General features: G+C 31.2%; 2 protein-coding genes across 3 annotated transcripts; both read left to right on the forward strand.

Annotated features, from left to right (window-relative positions):
• Window positions 1–6,296: 6,296 nt before the first annotated feature.
• LOC105166244 (cold-regulated protein 27) lies at window positions 6,297–9,236 on the forward strand. Of its 2 annotated transcripts, none has more exons than XM_088882795.1 (5): window positions 6,297–6,574; window positions 7,699–7,890; window positions 8,029–8,278; window positions 8,443–8,544; window positions 8,655–9,236. In XM_088882795.1, the coding sequence occupies exons 1-5, from the start codon at window positions 6,500–6,502 to the stop codon at window positions 8,687–8,689; spliced, it is 654 nt and encodes a 217-aa protein (XP_088738921.1). In that variant the 5' UTR covers window positions 6,297–6,499; the 3' UTR covers window positions 8,690–9,236. The 2 variants fall into 2 exon arrangements, with proteins under 2 accessions (XP_088738921.1, XP_011083838.1); XM_011085536.3 differs by having other exon boundaries at window positions 6,299–6,574; window positions 8,443–8,555.
• Window positions 9,237–9,640: 404 nt separating this feature from the next.
• LOC105166245 (uncharacterized) lies at window positions 9,641–14,529 on the forward strand. Its single transcript, XM_011085537.3, has 4 exons — window positions 9,641–10,269; window positions 10,672–10,867; window positions 13,202–13,333; window positions 13,921–14,529. The coding sequence occupies exons 1-4, from the start codon at window positions 9,962–9,964 to the stop codon at window positions 14,041–14,043; spliced, it is 759 nt and encodes a 252-aa protein (XP_011083839.1). The 5' UTR covers window positions 9,641–9,961; the 3' UTR covers window positions 14,044–14,529.
• Window positions 14,530–19,219: the final 4,690 nt, after the last annotated feature.

Raw genomic sequence — 19,219 nt, forward strand, 5'->3', positions numbered from 1 at the left:
ATTCCGGGTTGTATAGCTTTGGCCAAAATGTGGGGTGCAAAAGGACTGTACCTCTGTGGTGCAACCCCAACAAGTAAGTTTGGGAGTCTCCCAATCTTGCAGAGCGGACGAATCTAGGTGGAGACGGTGCTTGGCCTCCCATCTTCTTTCGAGATTCTCTCCTGCGAGATGGCAACCCTCCAAGAGCGGGAGGTGCTTGACCTTCCGTCTTTGAAGCTCTTCTCTTTAAGGTTCTCCTCTTTGCGGCAATACTCCGAGCGGGGAAAGTAGCTATCTTCATGGATACCTTCCCTAGGGAATGGTGGAAGGAAATGATCGCATGCAGGTCTGAGAAATCCTGTTGTTCACTTCCTCCTCAGAGTTCCTCTCTTCTTGAACATCGTAGGCCTCTGAAAAACAATCCCCGAGAGCTAGGGGCATCGACCTTCGCGAGAATGGCTACGGGGTAGCCCATGTTCCGCGATGTACTGGGCTACCGCTCTAGTTGCAACTTAGGCAGAAGCGTCCTTGGTTAGTTAGTGAAGCGTTTCCTGTGTCATTTGAACTGGTGGTGGTGGAGACGAAGTGCCAAACCTCTCCCAATCTCGCTTCCCTTGAGAACCTATGTGCACATTTCGGAAGTCATTGGTGGAGTGGTTTGCATGTTCAATGCTTACACTAGATTTTTCACAGACGACACCAAGTTGACGGGAATAAAAAGAGAGGTTCTGACCTGAACACCTTCACACATCACAAATCAGAAAATCCTTCTTCTCAATTGCTCATAATCCCTCTTTTACAATGATATAAACGAGCATTTGCTCATTTTCAATATAAAGGAGAGAGTAGTGAAGACGGAAAGAGAGAAGAGAGTAGGGAGAGAGAGAGCAAATAAGGAAAGATATTTCTAAGACAAATTTATAATAATTGGTGGGATTGTGTACCCCACTTAAGAGATGGGATCCATTATTCCATAAATTCTTATAAATAAGACCGAGCCCAATACTAATATCAGGCTCTAATGATGCCAACCAAACATATTATTATACACGATAAATAATTATATCATATCTAATCACAAGAACCAAACAAGACCAAAATAATTGAACGGGGGGTTGTAAATTCATTCACCAATCATCGACATTCGCTAAATTAGAAGTAATCTAATAATTACATATTAATTTAAAAATGTGTGATCTTGATCTCCATCTTTTTGTGAAAATAATAATCATTGTCAAATTCGTCCTCCATCAGTTTGAAATATTAGCAAAATAAATATTTAGCAAAAGTTAGTTCGTGACACCTTCGTATCAAACTTTTAGTTCTGTTTTATGCAAAATACTAAATATTATATTCTTGTAAACTTTTTTTTTCCTTAATTTAAATAAAACATTATGATTTTGATTAATATATTCAAATCTCATTGTATTCCATATTTTTCTTTTTATAATATATAGAATCATCATATACAACCTAAAACTACAATGTCAATATGCAATGTACTTGTGCAATATTCCCTATGTCTAATGACGTTTGAAATTATCAATCATGTTTTAATTTAATGGCTGAAATTGAGTTTATATGAACAAATTCAATGACATGAATTTAACTTCTATTAGATACGTGGATATTTATTTTACCATATGTGAATTTATGTTTATTTCATGATTTTTAATTATATTGATGTAATAATTAAATTAATATATTGCTCGATTTATTGAAATATTAATAATAACATATATAAAAAAAAAAAGAGGGATAATCACACTCTCCTCTCCGGTGGTTTGGTGTAATTACAAATAGACCCCTATAGTTTGAAAAATTATATCTAATAGTTCTAAGGTATGCTTTTGTCTAGCAAATAGTTAGTCAAAATTTACCAAATTTGCTGATATTAAAAAGAAATAGATAAAAATTCATATTTATCGTTGATTGGCTCATTACTAATTTATTCTCCTCTCCCGTGGTTTGGTGTAATTATAGATAGACCCCTATAGTTTGAAAAATTATATCTAGTAGTTCTAAGGTTTGCTTTTGTCTAGCAAATAGTTAGTCAAAATTTACCGAATTTGCTGATATTAAAAAGAAATAGATAAAAATTCATATTTATCGTTGATTGACTCATTACTAATTTATTGTAGGTCAAATAAATTTTTTTTATGACTAAATTGTCCGTATACATGCATCTTCATAGGTTAATGTGTGTGAATGTGATGACGTATATCTTCACCTTTATAAGGATAGTATAGTAAAAAAAATTTATTTGACCTGCATTAAGTCAATAATAAGTCAATTAAAGATAAGTATCAATTTTCATTCAGTTTTTTTTTTTTTTTGGTTAATATTAACAAATTCAATGAATTTTGACTAACGAATAAACCTATTTATTAAATAAATGCACACTTCAAATGCACTATATATATTATTCAAATCACATAGAATTCGTATATAATTACAATAAATTTTAGGAGAGGGAAGTGTAAATATACTATATAAAAAGAAAAAGGTCTTCCACACTCACAAAAGACATTTAATGACATCGTTGCACCACTTTTTGTAAAGTTGAAAATGCCCTTCAACCAAAAAACAACTAACCTATTAAAGTTTTCAAAATTTTTATTAATTAATAAGTTAGTCTTTTTTATTTATTTCTTCTTAATTTTTTATTTTTAAAATAATATTTTGATTTATATATTTTCTTTTCTTTTTTATTATTATTTTTAATATATATTAAAATATATAAAAAAAATTATTTATTATATACGCACCACAACGACTAATTATATTAAAAAAAAACAAAAACAAAGGAAAACAGTTTTTGCAATTATAATTACCGAGACCAGGAAGGTCCGATCTCCTGTCCTTTTCAGACAAATCAAAACCATAAAGACCAATTCATCCAACAATAACATGTGATATTGCCTGACAATGCTTGAAGGTATTTGTTGTATCCCTTGATATTTTATGACACTCCACGTACCAACTAGTATATTACTTATGAAGTTAAATGCAACTTAACGTGTGATATTTGAAATGAGCAAATATTTTTTTATCAAAAAAAATTAGCAAATTATCTTTTCATATTTCAAAAAATAAAGCAAATTACCCTCCGATCAATGGTTTAGATAAGGAATAATTTACTTTATTTTTTAAAATACAGGGAATAATTTATTATTTTATTTTCCACAGGGATTTTTATGTACATTTCTCATATCCTAGAAACGTAAATTACATTTTTTCCTATTACGTATGTTAGCGATTGTTATATACTCGATATATGTGTATTTAAAAATATTTTGAACAACCCATATCACTAATACATATATATATATATATATTAGTGACAAGATATATATCGAATAGCAAGTTTAAAATTATCAAAAAGAATATATATTGAGTTATAATAATTTAAATTTGTCATTGTATAATTATTAATAACAAAAAAATTAAGAATTATATGTAAAATTGTCACTGTAGATAATTAATGACACATCTATAGTGACAACGTAATGACAATAAGTGGTTATTATCACTAGGTTGTCATTATATATGTGTTACTAATTGTTTGAGAAAATTATAATTTTAATCCCAAAATATAGGATGATTGCAATATCAATCCCTGAAATAGCTAATATTTGTTCCACACTTTATAAAAATGTTGCTAAGTCAATCCCATCATAAAAAAATTGCAAAGTTTGCGGCTAACTTCACAATGTTTGGGAATTAATATTACAATGATGGGACTAACTTTACAATATTTTTTAAAAGCATGGGACAAGTATCGACTATTTCAAAAAATATGGGACTAATATTACAAAAACACCCTACATTTTGGGACCCAAGTTGCAATTTTCTCCAAATTGTTTCTAGTACTGACAAATTAATACATAATATCGTGTCACTAATTCTTGCTAATTACAATGTTTACAAATAAATTATTAGTATTAAAATTTTAAAATTCATTAGTGTGACAAAACATTAATTTTTTCACTGAATATATAATTAGTGATAATATTAAACTTATCACTAATTTTTTTGGGTCGCTAACTTTCTATTTTCTTGTAATGTATTTTATCAACCACGATATAATTATTTTAAATACCTTTTTTTAATAAATAGCTATCGCGATACGTTGTCCTTGTATAAATATAATAAATAATTTTTTACACTTTAAAATATATAATAAATTAGTTAATATCCCTTGCTAAGCATGAGAAATTTTATTTTAAAAAAAATAAAAATAATTTATAAAGTTTTTATTAAGTATAAAGATACAAAAGTTGTTGAATATAAAAATGAATTTAAATTATTTACTAACTATTTACATAGAAAAATTAATAAGTGAACTTTGGATAAGAAAATAAACAATAGAAAGACTTATTTAAATTTAAATATAAAAGAGTGGATAATTGTTCAAGAGGCAAAATAAAATACAAAGTAAGCATGCATAAATAATCAAAGTAAGCATGCAGGATTATATATTGAAAAAATAAAAAAATATAACTAATTCAAGTTTATTATAAAATGTATAAATAATTCAAATTTTAAAAATAAAAATAATAAATAAATATAAAAATATAAATTATTATTTATATCAAATAAACTTTGAAATAAGTTATTATATGTGAATCCTTTGGTTAAAGACAAATAATCTTATCCTCATCTAAATTTAAATAATAATAAAGAATATTTTCTAATTACATGGCGCAACAAAATTTAAGAAGTTGTTCAATAAGAGTATATATGGCGCTTATATATAGTCTTTATGTTTTTATTTTATTATATAAATATATATATATATATTATTGTTCGTCGTACGAGATAACAAGAAAATCAGTATAATGATGTCACAAACATAGGGAGTGTTTGCAAAAATTTCTACTTTTAAATAGTGGTTTTTGTAGAAAACATTAGAAGTTGTAGTAGAATCAAAAGTAGGTAGTGTTTGTCAAAAAAGATAAAAAGCAGATAAAAACTAAATTGGATAGTGTTTGAAGAAAAATCACTTTTAAAATAAATTTAATTGATAAAAGATTGTTTTGTCCGTAAGTATTAAAAAAATACTATCTCTTTTTACTTATTATTTCATTTGTTGTTTGACACTATTAATTATTTTTCTATAAAAAATCATAAATTTTATTGCGATTCTAAGTGTTTCATATTTATGTTTTCAAAAATATTAAAGAATATATTTAATTAGTAATGCTTCCACTAAGTAATATAATCATTGATTCATATACAATAATTAAATTTGCATGATTGCAAAAAATAATTAATTTATTAATTGATCAAATAATAATATGTTAACAAAATAATATAATTAGATGATACAACACATGAAACATAAAAAAACTTAAAATATTAAATATGTAAAAGTGTAAATTTAATTATTGTTAAAATTTAAATTATTTGAAAACTCTGATATCAACTTTAAATATGCAATTTTAGAAATAAATTAAAAACAGTAAAGTTGAATTAAGATTATTATAATTATGGTAAAGTAGTAAAACACAAAGTTGGATTTATTTACAAAAAAAAAAAAAAAAAAATCAAAGCAGCTAAAAGCACCCCTCAAGGTGCTTCTAGCATGGCCTAAAAACGCTTTTTTTTTGCTATTTCATAAGTAGAAGCTGGTTTCCCAACACGAGAAAAAGTATTTTTTGGAGTCAAAAGCTGAAAAGCGCTTTTTTGAAAAGCGCGCAAACACTCTCACAGGTTATACTTAAAAGTGTTTTTTCATTCCCGAACCTATTGTTTATTTACACAAATCACTCATATCTTTTAAAAAATTAAACATACATTTATCAGAAAACATCAGCATTATTTACACGAACCAGCCCTATTTTTAGAAAATTACTCATGCACCTAAGAAAAATCAGTTATATTACACAAACTACCTCTATTTTTTTGCTGTTAGTAATGGTTCTTATAATCATGCAAAAAATATGAATAGTTTGTGTAAATTGACTATAGATCAAATAGTATATATAAAACGATTTCTTTATATTAATATAAATATCGAAATATAGGGTTGAATAAAAATTTACTCCCATTAATATATAAATTGAGCAAATACTCATGAGAAAAAAAAAATTAGCAAATTATCTCCATATATTTCAAAAACTGAAGCAATTATCCCTATTCAAACCATTGATAAGGGGTGATTTACTTCATTTTTCAAACTACATGCTATTTTATTTTTCACAAGAATTTATTTTCGTTCGTTTCTCACATTACATGATAATAAATTGGATTTGTCCTTAGTAATATATGTATATATATATATATATATATATAAATATATGTGGATAATTCAGTCCAAAATATCTGAGGGTCCTTCACTCACAACAATGTGATCTTTGAGAAGGGGGATGACGGGGACACAGATTGTCAGTCTGACACGTGGAAAGCAGAGACCACCTGGCACCCTTTTTCACTTTCTCCACCCCAACCTCAACAACACCAAACTCTGTAATCTTAAACGCCAAGTCCAACCATAGAGTAATCCCATAAACCAACCATGGAAGACTCGACGGATTCATCTGGGGCGGCTGCAAGAAGATCTGTTGAGCAAGAAGAGACTTCTACTTTCATGGTATATTGCTCTTCTTTTCATCTCTTTTTGTAATTAAGTTTGTAGTAGGATAAGATGGAGTTTTGTGATATGTGTTAATCTTTTTCAATTTCTTGATATGTGTGAGTTAGGGTTCTTGGAACAACACTGTAGAGGAAATCACCATCCAAAAAAGAGAATATATATATATATCTGTATATTATATGTATGTATACTAATGTATTTGATCTTAAAAGGGATGACCTTTTTCCTTAATCTTTTGATGTGGGTGGGTCTGAATTTCTTTGATTATGATTGAATTTGGGATCTTTGTATATTTCTTTTTGGGTTTCCATTTAATGTTGTGTGGCTTGTGATGGTAAGGTTACATTTCGATTGATGTATTTGAATTTGAGAGAAGAATTTGGTGAAAGAATTTCAAATGACTCCGTTGTAAAAGGATTTGAAATCTGTAGTGTTCGACAAAATATAATTCAAATTCAGAGTTCTGAAATCCTCTGAAGTTAGAACTATCCAAATGAGTGTTTGTTAATAGGAATTTGAAATCCAACGAGCCAAATGCGTCCTAAGGGTTCTTAGTTCTTTGGTAGTTTGTTTAGATTTTAGAAGTCTATCTTATCTTATTTGAAACGATATCGAGCATGATGTAATGAAAATCGGTCCATGGGAAGATAGTATTTGCTTTCGATCAGGACATAATACACTACGAATGATATCAAGAATACAAGAATGTTTTCTTAGTCTCATTGTCCAAGAAATTCCCACTTATACTCATGTTGTGGGGTATTTGTACATATGAAGTAATGAATTTGTGACGGCTAATATAAAAATACAGTTTCATATTCTAATTAATTGTCTTCATGTGGTTGTCGTTTCCTGATTATGGTAATTCATTTATTCAACAAGACTATCAGAATTGTGTAGTTCTCCTCTGGTCTTTGTTACATAAAAAAGTGTGTTATATATGTACTTTGATAATTTTTCTTTCTCCATTGGACCAATATACTGTTGCAAGAATACTCTTGTCCTTCTGAATTGATGTGTTTTCATTTCTTGCTTAGTAGTATACATTTGTTCTTGCAATATCTATCTTGTACAAAGCTTGCCTGGTTCTATTTAGGACAATTTCGTTCCTTTTCTCCCAGGCAACAGAATCCGAGCCCATGGAGTGGACAGACGAGAAACACTGCTTGTTTCTCAAATCCATGGAATCTACATTCGTCAACCAATTGTACAAATCAATAGATTTGTTTGGTTGGCACTCTCATAAAAACTGCTCATCGGGATCAAAATCGTCGAAGCACAAGCTGACCAGCATTCGTGCTTCTTCTGGTCAGGTAGGATCTCTATTGTCTCCGCTAACTTTTGATTGTTTCTTTCATGGTATTTACTCTTTTCCTTACTAAATTCTAGACTATCTCTGGAAGCGTGAATTTTCCATAGTCTGATTCATGATCCTTTACGTACATGTGTAGTTCAAGGTTCTTCGTGATGGTTGTTGGTCTAAAATTGATTTCAGAAGAGACGAACATAAAGTTGACCAAGAACAGGAGTCTAAACTTCCATTGGCAAATCCCTGGATCCACCGTTACGGGACTTCACAAACACAGGGACTCAGGAAGTCTCCAGCTTCCCGTGCAAACGCTCCTTTGGCAACTACTGATATTCAACATGCTGCCAATAACTTTCGTCTATGGCGGCAAGACACCATAGGCGGCAATACAGGTATCATCACTGCCATTTCGGTATCTCTTTCCAATGTCGCATGAGAAAAACAAAGTGAAATAGACGGAATTTTGTCATCCTCTGAATTCTGCCTTAATTTTGGAAAGATGTTGGAGTATTTTGTTGGTTTCTATTGTGACCTCCATTGTTTTGTTTTCAATCAGAGGTGACAGATCAGAACTTTAATGATGAAGCTTTTGAAGAAGAGATGTCTGGTAAGATACATGACATGAAGAAAACCAGAACAACTGAGGATAAAGTTTCAGGCAATGATCAAGTAATTAGATTATTTTTACGTCTGCCTGTTTGAATCTTATAATACACATTCATCTGCCACCGACAGGCTGATCTTATAGGACTCTGAATTGTTCTTCAGGTTGTCCCTTTTGGCAATATTGTTCAAGTGAATGATGTTGGTGACGACCATGTCAATGTACCGCCTGAAGATTGACGTCCTCTGTATCTCAGACCGATGAAGATCCCTGATATAGAAATGAGATGTTTGAGGCGTACTAATGCAAAATACTCTTGACTTGTGACTTTGTATCAAATGCTGAGGCAAAGAGAGTCATGGAGACGGTACGTGGACGGAAAGATGCTGGATATCACTGCACGCCCTAGAAGGATTATTGGTGTGATTGGCTATAGACATTTCTGTGATCAGCCAAGAAGGAAAAAACATCTCGGTAAGCTAGCCAAGAACTTGCACATTGGTTTGGTTCCTATCGAGAGGGAAATTCATCGCTTTATGAAGAAAGAAGCAACGTTATTCAACAACAAAATAATCGTTGTCGTTCCAATTCCTTCAGCTGGGCATTTTGTTTCCATTCTTAACTGTTCTCCTACTCAGACAGAATGACTTTGAGAGAAGAGATTGGATGTTTTGCCCAGATTGAACTACTGAAACAGGAGGAACTATCTATATCTTGAGCTATTCATTACATCATTTAAATTCAAATCTTGATCCTACACATTTAATAAATTCAAAGAAAATTTTAAATCAACAGATACATTTAGAGTAAACACATAAATAAAAAATGATCATAAAAGTGGATACGGATTCACATTCTTAAAATTCAAATTCAGAATCTCTTATTTGTTAGGCCACAAACTTAGGACATTTTTAGCATGTACAGAATATTTCATATGTTTTTTGCGAAAGTAAATTACAACGGGCACTCTTGTGGAGGTATTTATAATCTTTTAAATAAAGATAAGATATTCGTAATTTTGATAAATTTTAAAAGGTAAATTGCATAATCTCTTATATTGGCAGCATATGCGAGTGGTTGTGTGCATGGGATAAATAATAATAATAATAATAAAATTAAAATTATTCAAAAGCTTGAATATTAATAACTCCGTCTGCCTCTCTCTCGCTTCGGAAAGACATTAGAATTAGGAAAATGGAAACCTAGTTTCATAGGTTAAGGGCAGAAGAACAAGAAAGCAGAAATAGCGCAAAAACACCCCAGACAAAATTAAGTCGTAGACGGCTACCCACAATCAAATCAAATCAAAATCCATATAAATTCGGTTCGAAATCATTGCATCTCGCCTTCATTCTCCACGTACTTGTCAACAGAATCGCATCCAAGAAATTCCATGATACCGATTCGTTAGAGTACCAATTGCTCCAAACTATCACCAAAAGGGAAAATCAGAATTCCGATTATTTTTCCGATGCATCCATTTAATCCCGCACCGAAGGCGCTGGCTCGTTCGGTGGTACGCCAGAATTGGTTCCGGCAGCGGATGAGAAATTGTTGCAGTTACAATCAGATTCGGTGTCTGAGTAGCGTTCCCGGGACTAATGTATTTGCTTCAGCGGGCAAAACTGTGGGAGGTTACAGGAATAGCAGTTTTCTGGATTGTGGGAATTCGTCCAGTATTAGTAATGTTGCTTTTCAGAAAAGGGGATTTCTGGGGTGTGGTGATGGCCAAGAGGGGAATGTGCTCTCCAAAGTATACGAAGAAAGACGTGTTTTGGGGTAACTTTTGTGTCTTTTCTATTTATTTCGCTGTTAGATTTTGTTGACGCCTTTTCTTTTGTTATGAGAAACATTTTCTTACGAATTTCGTTTGTTTTTGGTGGAAATGCATCGAACTTAGGAAATTGTGGAAGCTTGGGTCTTTGGGTTGAATTTAAGAATTTCAAAATTTGGTTTGGCAACTGGAGCCCCGTAGTTTAGCTTGAAGTATAGTAGGATGATTAATAGAACAGTTAACTCGTACCTGTGTATTAGCGAATATTTGGTGGGATTCCAAGGTAGATTTTTTCATGTCTAGTTGCACGAAATAGCTATTGATTCAGTCAGGGGTCATTTATTTTTTAAAATATTGCAGTTTGCTGAGTAATTGCTATGTTTACTGATTAATCTTTTGATTATTAGATATTCACCAGAACAATTGTTCAATGTGGTTGCTGCTGTTGACATGTATGAAGATTTTCTTCCTTGGTGTCAGCGATCAGAGATAATTCGCCGCAATCCTGATGGGAGTTTTGATGCTGAGCTAGAAATTGGCTTCAAGTTTCTTGTTGAAAGTTATATCTCCCATGTGGAGCTACACAAACCAAAATCTGTTAAGGTGAAGATTCATTTGAATCTTTGATTCTCAGCAGCTTGTGTTAGCTGCTTCTGTTTTTCATATGTCTTATTCTGTTTGCTAAGGTTTGTGACATCTTCTTTCATTCATCTGTTTTTCTTTCTCCCCACTTTTTCCCTGGTGAGATGGAGTATATATTGGTAAATAAGTAATTCTTGCTAAATCTGACCGTATACTATCACTGTTTTCATAAGTTGTGTCAATGTCGCATTTCAACATGTGCTTGAAATTATGCAGATATCTTCTCCAAGAACATTTCCTTACTTGATCTGCTAAGTTTCAGGTTGGAGATTTGGGGTAGCTAGATGGGATAGTGGTAGGATATCAACTTGATCATCTCTAGAAGTTTAAGGTTATAAAAGACGAGGCTTGGAAATAAAGAGGATATATAGTCAGGGTAGAAATTTATTTCACGGGCAAAGATGAATGTTAGTAGCTTACAATACATTGATCACTTGCTCAATGGATTCATTGATCATGTAAATATGATTATTATTATTATTATTTTTATTATTTACAATAGTAATTCCCTGTTGCTAATATGTTGTAATTATATCTATGAAAGAGGAGTATGAAAAATTTCAAGATGACTCTATCCGATCATTGGGATTCGGCAGGGTAGATTTGGGTCGATTGATTTAGGATGTCATCATATACACCATAACAATATTTTGTGGAATGATTTTTGCATCAAAAAGGATTTTGCAATATAATTATGTTGGTGGGTAGGATCTTTAGAAAATCAAGCAGTAAAACATATTATGGTATGTGACTGAAGAAGAAAGTTTCTTCTCTGGGTCTGTACCCAATACTAGTGTACCAAGTAATATGTGGGTTGCAGCTTTAAAGTTAATCCATTATGCATCTATTCGTTCACTCTCCATTCTTGTAGTGCTTAAGGGAGCTGCAAGAAGAACACTTTTAGTACTTTGTGATGTATAGGTGTTGGGATTAGGGATATTACTGGAGAAGTGACTTTGACTTGGTACTATTAGGATTGATATATGTTTTCTTATTTTTACTTTTTTTTTTTGTCTTGTGTATATTTAACTGATAGCAGTATGGTCTTTTGACTTGTGCTAATTCAATAGTTGATGGAATATTGGGTATTGCAATGGGGCTCTGCTTCATTTCATCTGTAGTGCAAGTTCTCCCTATGTTTCTTAACATTAAATGAAAGTTTCGAACGAGCAGAATGCGGAATGAAGCAAATACCTAAAGGGAGATAGCAGAGTGAATCTAGCAATTCTCTGAAAATATAGTTGGCATTCAGATTTCTAAAAAGATTTTGACAAGCAATCTGGAAATGACGACACTGATAACATTCATGCCTCCGGGTCCAGTAATTTGATTAACAGATAGCAATCTCATTTTCTGAAGATGTCCAAGTAACTGTTAAGAGTTAGGATCCAACCTCTAATATTTGTCTAAAGGTTTATTAAGTGGGAGGAACCACACAAGAGTGTACATCTAACTGCTTCAGTTTCCTCATCCGCACAAACGTTCATATGGTTAACAAGGAGATTACTATTTCATGCAGAAATATTGCTATCTCGTCCTTGTTGTCTATTTCACAAGTTTGGCTCAGAAATCACTTTATTATATCAATTTTTTGGACCTCTTCTTAGCTGGATCAATGCAAAAAATTGCCATTTGATATACAAATGTAGTGGTGGTCGATTGGTGCCAAACCTTCCCAGTTTTTTCCTGTCCACTAATGGTGGAAAGAATTATTTGGAGATCTATGCACCATTAAACTCTGATGGTCAAGGATGAATTTCCATTCAACCCCATGTCTATGATGCTTGGTGCTGTTATTCTTCTCCAATTATCCAATTGCTCTTAAGACATGCTTGGCACCTCTAATAGGTTATTTAATTTTTCTACTGTACTGATATGACTTCTACCCACAATCTTATTAGAATAGATTGCATAGAGGGCTTGTCCTGCAATGTTCATTTCCTTTAGTTTGTTCTCTTGTATCAACTTTGTAATTGATGAATATAGTCTTAACTGGCCCTTCCCTTTCGTGAAATTTAGGTTTGACATGAACCAACTGTGAGAATTAAAAATTTGCATTTAGTGATGTGGAAGTGTTAAGCCAAGTGATATGAACTAAATAAGGCTCTTTTTAGCCTTTAAAAAGGACTATTGTCTTGTTGAAATGGTCTGTCTAAATGGACACATGAAATCTTGGGCACAAGCGTGGTATTGTTCCCCATAGTTCTTTGTGAGAAGATTCTTCATGTTTGTGTATTACATCAATTTTCTAAGGTGTCATGGTTGATTTTTGTTCTCTCTTGCATTTTATTGCAGACAACTTCATCCCAGAGTAGCCTTTTTGATCATTTGATCAATGTCTGGGAATTTAATCCGGGACCTGTTCCAGGATCCTGCAACCTTTATTTCTTGGTGGACTTTAAGTTTCAGTCACCATTTTATCGACAGGTGAGTTTCTTCATTAGTCTGAATTCTTCATAATTTTAGAAAATCAATACAATGTGTGACAACTAAAAGAATAGTATAGATGTACTGATTCTCTTTAGTTATTATGTGTAATTGTGTATTACGTCTCTGGTGCTGGTTGTTTGATACATGGCATCTGTTAGCTAGATGGCAATATAAGCCGATTTGCAGTATTGTGACGTACTATAAAGCATAGGAAATTTAGGATTTCACCTTGTTGAGGTTTAACCTCCACTGGGCCATACATTTTGTGTCTTTTGCATTCAATTGCTTCATACTTGGAAAAATTTCATGACTATTATTATGATAATTTGCCAGATATGCTTGCTCAATAAGTATCCATGTAAAGGTAGGATCTGGAATCAAATTTTTAGTCTGTATGCCTCAGTAGATGGAATAGGAGGGGTACAAATAGACATCCTACAATTCATGTTCTTTTCAATCATTGACAACATTAGGAGAGAAGAAACCATGAAACATTGCCACTGACAGAGAAATACGAGTGCTTAGTTTCTCTACTGGTAACAATATAAACCGTTTACTGTTGTTCATGGAATTTTGCGTGGCAGATTGCAAATATGTTCTTCAAGGAGGTGGTTTCTCGGCTTGTTGGTTCATTCAGTGAACGATGTCGACTGATATATGGACCTGGGGTACCAATCCTTGAAAATACTTATGACGAGAGAATATGAAAGTCTGCAAATTTTTCCATCATGTCGACCGAGCCAACACCGTTGAATCTCTCTCTGAACTTCTATCAATATGAGATTAACCCCTATGGCCGATCTCATTTGCACTTTGAATCCTGAAAGAAAGGTACTAACCGCACCATGCTGGGATTCTTTCGGATCATTTGTATCAGTAATTCAGGATGGAATGTATCACCTCTTCCCTTGTTTTTGTTTTTTTTCATGCTCAAAAGAAGGGGTGAAAAAGGTACAAGGATGTATATCACATATAATATGAATTAGCAGTCTTTACAGACAGCCTTATAGACCTAGAAGTATTCCCATTCCCCATTACTGATTTCTGTCCCTGGGCTGGTAAAAGAGTAACTCCTTGTATTCAAGAATGCATGTTCATAATCTTGTTGTGGAATTCAAACTGAAGGATGGGCCATTTGCATTGTTGAAAAGCCTCAGCCCACTGAAGCTATTCTATCTTCTTATTTGCACGGAGATATATGTTCGGACTGAATTTTTTGTTTTAAATTTTATTATATTTTTTTATTTCATTTTACATATACACGTATACAAAAATGACATCATTTATTTTACTTAAAAAAATACTTCATATATGTGTCGTATATATGTTAATAAAAAATAAAAGATATAACATGAATCGAAATAGAATCCAATCCAGAAATGTATATGTCAAGGCTTGGACAGGGAGATGGAGTGGGGAAATAAGTGGTGTCTGATAACATGTGGTAAGACTTGAAAATTTCTGAAAGACTCAAATCCATCTGAAATTCCTACCATGAAACTTGGAGCACAAAAGATGATCACCAATTGCCAGTGAAACTTATGGCATAAATTTGACAAGAAGGCTGAGGTATCTTTTCCCTTTCCCACATAGGAAAAAAATATTTATGATGTATGTTTTCTTCACATTGTGTCCAATTAGATTTAAGGTGCACGGAGGACCCACAAAAATTGAAATACTCTCAACTACTACTCTCTACGGTTGACTCCACTGCAAAATCCTCCGACGGTTAAATCAATAGTTTGATTGACTTATAAAAATATCACGACTTATGGGTACTTACATAGTTGGACTTCAAGAGCTACGGCTAATTGAAGGTGGTTTCCAATTTCATATAGGTTTGCATCTGAAAGAAAATGTTTGAATTAGCTGATGAGATTGTGTTTCATTTTATTAGTGGTGTCAGATCAATATATTATTTTTATTTGATGAAAATAATATTCTTGTTTTTGTATTGTTAGCGGCGTTGAATAGAATATACTTTTTTATTTATATGAAATTGATAGTATTATATATTTTATTGATTTAAAATTGGTAGTTATGTAATATCAAAGTATTATGAAATCAAAATATATTATTAGTTTATAAAATTAATGATTGGAAAGAGTTTGTAGGTATGCATCTATATAAAGAAATAATGGTTGAGATGAGAATGATAGTAATATATTTTTTTTATTGTGTCGATAATACCCTTAAATTGATTTTTTTAATTTTTAAATATGATGTATTAATTTTTATATTTATTCTTATTTATGATATATACGTTAAAACATAAAAAAAATATTTATTATATACTCGTAAAGACATACTAATACTAAAAAAAGATTGCATAGACAACATGGATGGAAGACAATAATTGAAGGGAGGTGGTAATGTAAATCTAGTTCGACCACTACCTAAAAAACATAAGTGGGAATTGGAAGAGTTGTCCAATTCTAACACACTTTCTGCAGCCATTGCAGTCTCCATTCCCCCTCCATTATTTCCAAGCCCTTATCCATTCTCACTTTTAACACATTCCTCCAGCTGGAAAACTACTCACATTGAGTGTCGGGCATTGGACAATTAATTCTCTCTTCTCATTGGCTCCTACGGGTTTTATTTTTTTTTCTTTTTTAATTACATTCTTAAATTCATACCATATGAATACTTTCGATTCGTTTTTGTAGATGAATATCGATCGGATATACCTTCTCTTTTCTCATTCGATCATCCCGTCATCATCATCGTATGTAATTATCAAGTCTCGAGATTTATCGTTGTACATGTACAACGTTAAAGCATCTTTCTTATCAAATTTGGATGCAAACATGCAATGGAGAAAGGAAAAGATACAATAATTTATGAGGTACTCATGAGATCGATACGAGAATTCTCTTGAACCATAGATTCATAATTTAATTCAGTTGAGCGAGAAATGGATATTGAAATAGATATTCATTAGTTTAAAGTAAATTATGTCGCTGTTCCTTAATGTTAGATTTAATTACATAAATACTTTTTCTTTTTTTAAGGTTACGAGTCAGGTGGTGCCGATGTAATTTAACTCGAGGGTTGTATTTGTGAAATGTTTTCCTAAATTGAGAGGTGTACTTGTAATTATAAGTTACGATTTTAAAGAGTCCATTTATAATTTTATAAATGACAGAAGTATTTTTGAAATTAGGCCTAATTTCAAGGGATGTAAATATAATTTGCCTTTAATTTTATCATACATAAGTATTAGGGATAATTACACTCTCGAGGTTTGATGTATTTATACGTAGACCTCCTGTTGTTTGGAAATTATACCTAATACCCTTGAGGTTTGCTTTCCGTCTAACAAATAAGTCCATCCATTAGTCAAAATTCATCGAATTTACTAATATTAAAAAAAATCAGAAAAAATCTATATTTACCTCCGATTGACTTATTGTATACTTATAGCATGTCAAATAAATTTTTTTATGACCAAATTACTCTCATACATCTTCACGCATTAATGCATGTGAGGAGGTTTATCTCGTTATAAGGGTAGTCTAGTCTGCAAAAAATAATTTGATCTACAATAAATCAATTTTAAGTACACCGCTTATAGTTATAATTATAATTTACATCGATACATTATCTAAGACAAAAACTTACAAGTTATAAGTACACATTTTGAAATAAATTACATCGACACTTCTTTAAGGATGTACTTATAATTTTATAAAAAATAAATAAATTTGTATAATTAAACTTAATTTTAAAAAATATCCATATAACTTGCCCTTTTTTAATTGCCGTAAGACATAATTATGCCTACTTACTATATATATATATATATATATATCTTATGTTTTCTTGTTTTTCATGCATCCTCAATGGACTAATATGTTTTTTTATTACATCAAAAGCAATTTGTACATTATAGAAATAGCATCAAAGATTATATCAAAATGGAGAAAAAATCCACTTTTTAAACAAGTTGAATATTCACACTTTACAAGGTGGAATTCGAATCCACAATCTCTTAATTAATCCATACGTCTTTTTATAAGCTCTGTGATTAATAGAATATATTGAGTTGGAATAAATTAAATTAAACTAAAATTTGGCATTTAGGAGATATGTTTGTTGTTTGTTAAAGATTTAATCACACTTTTGTATTGTATCTTGATATTATATTTATGCGTGTTTTGTATGTTGACTTATTTTTAATTAAAAAAATTATATTTTCGATCATATAATTATAGATTGTTAGTCTTTTTAAATTTGTAACTTACTCTATTAATACACTTAGACCTTCTTTGGCAAATTCAGTCTTGAACATCTCAAATTTGATCATTTTTTGAAAAATTTAGTTCTGTGTTGATAATAATTGGTCCGAACGACCTATAGCTACATGGTCAAAAATAATATCGACCCCGGTATGAAGGGACTAAAATAGTCCACACAGGACCAAATTTGCCAAAAAAAAATGACAAAATGCACGATATTTAGGACTAAATTCTTTAAAAAATATATATATAAAAATAAAAAAAATTACAGAATCAAAAATGATAATGACATGTAGCTACAAGACTAAAAATATAATTTTATCTTTAAATTATAATGTAATTTAATTATATATTGTTTAGATGAAAAAGAGACATGCGTTAATCAGTGTGACCCCAATATGTAATAAAACATTTGCACATATTGCTCCTACTATGCATGCACAATGAATTGGATATACTCATATTCACTATGAAAAAAATATATATATTCCCTATATTACAAATAATTATAATTTAAAAATTATAAAAAAAATTGATACTACCTACAATGATCAAATAAATTAACATGAAATCTTAAATATTTATATGTTACCAAAATATTTATTTCGATTTTCAGTATGACTAATGTTTTGGCTTTGCCGTTAGAAACAATAATTAATGAATATTTAATTACAGCGGTTAATTAATATTCATTATAAAACTAATAATAATAATAATAATAATTACTTTTAGTATGGGATGCTTGCTTTCCCCACATTTTCTTCAAGTTCTTGAGAGGAATTGTCCTGGATATTGACTCATTGCTAATGATTAAACAAAGGGATTCTGGTACGTCTGATCACCAGGATATCAATCATCAATTTAGATCAAGGCATGTGGGAGTATCTTTCAAACCCATACTTTACCACTTAAACTCTGACCATAAAGATCCTGCGTGGATGCTATTTAAGTCATTCGTGAAAGTCCTGTAATATGAGGGATTTTAAATTCTTAAACTTCTTTGCGGGCCTGTGAGACACTTTTGGATTTGGACACTTTCAAATTTGAGTCAATTGAGCTTCTTTCAGCCAATTTATTTTTTGGGAGCACCTTCTATCGGACTCCCTAAGCGCTCTATTCGGATTGGGCTTCTTGGGGACACCCTGGACCCGTACCCAAGCTGGGCTTTGCATTCTTAGAAACTCTTAACATCTCTTTCTTCTTTTCGGACTATTTGGATCTTTTTGGACCAACTTAACTTTTATTGACATCACATATAATGATAATTGAAATACAATATGTGTAAAGAGATAATTGCGTTTGTTATATGATGATCTTTTACGCAAATTTTTCTCATTAATAATGATATTTGTGATCATTTATAACTTTTAATTTCACCTCAACCGTTCTTTATCTAATTACTCATTACATCTATTAAATAACTCCTAATTCTTCATTAACCTTTACTTAATTTTGAAATTTTAACTATAATTTATATTTGCATAATCAATTATGAAATTATGGATCTAAATTCTATAATCACCTTTTTAAAATTATTAATTTATTTCATAATTAATTATGCAATCACCCCCCACTAGCTGGAATATTAATATTACTTCTTTAAGCCGTAATTACATTATTATTTCGATATTTTAATAAATCT

Source organism: Sesamum indicum, linkage group LG7, assembly GCF_026168435.1.
Source record: "Sesamum indicum cultivar Baizhima isolate 11 linkage group LG7, ASM2616843v1, whole genome shotgun sequence".
Taxonomy (NCBI): domain Eukaryota; kingdom Viridiplantae; phylum Streptophyta; class Magnoliopsida; order Lamiales; family Pedaliaceae; genus Sesamum; species Sesamum indicum.

Coding starts and splice junctions, on each gene's coding strand:
- LOC105166244 (XM_011085536.3), top strand. CDS start 6,500: ATGGAAGACTCGACGGATTCATCTGGGGCGGCTGCAAGAAGATCTGTT. Junction 6,575..7,698: donor AAGAGACTTCTACTTTCATG/GTATATTGCTCT, acceptor CTTTTCTCCCAG/GCAACAGAATCCGAGCCCAT. Junction 8,556..8,654: donor AAGTTTCAGGCAATGATCAA/GTAATTAGATTA, acceptor ATTGTTCTTCAG/GTTGTCCCTTTTGGCAATAT.
- LOC105166245 (XM_011085537.3), top strand. CDS start 9,962: ATGCATCCATTTAATCCCGCACCGAAGGCGCTGGCTCGTTCGGTGGTA. Junction 10,868..13,201: donor ACAAACCAAAATCTGTTAAG/GTGAAGATTCAT, acceptor ATTTTATTGCAG/ACAACTTCATCCCAGAGTAG. Junction 13,334..13,920: donor AGTCACCATTTTATCGACAG/GTGAGTTTCTTC, acceptor TTTGCGTGGCAG/ATTGCAAATATGTTCTTCAA.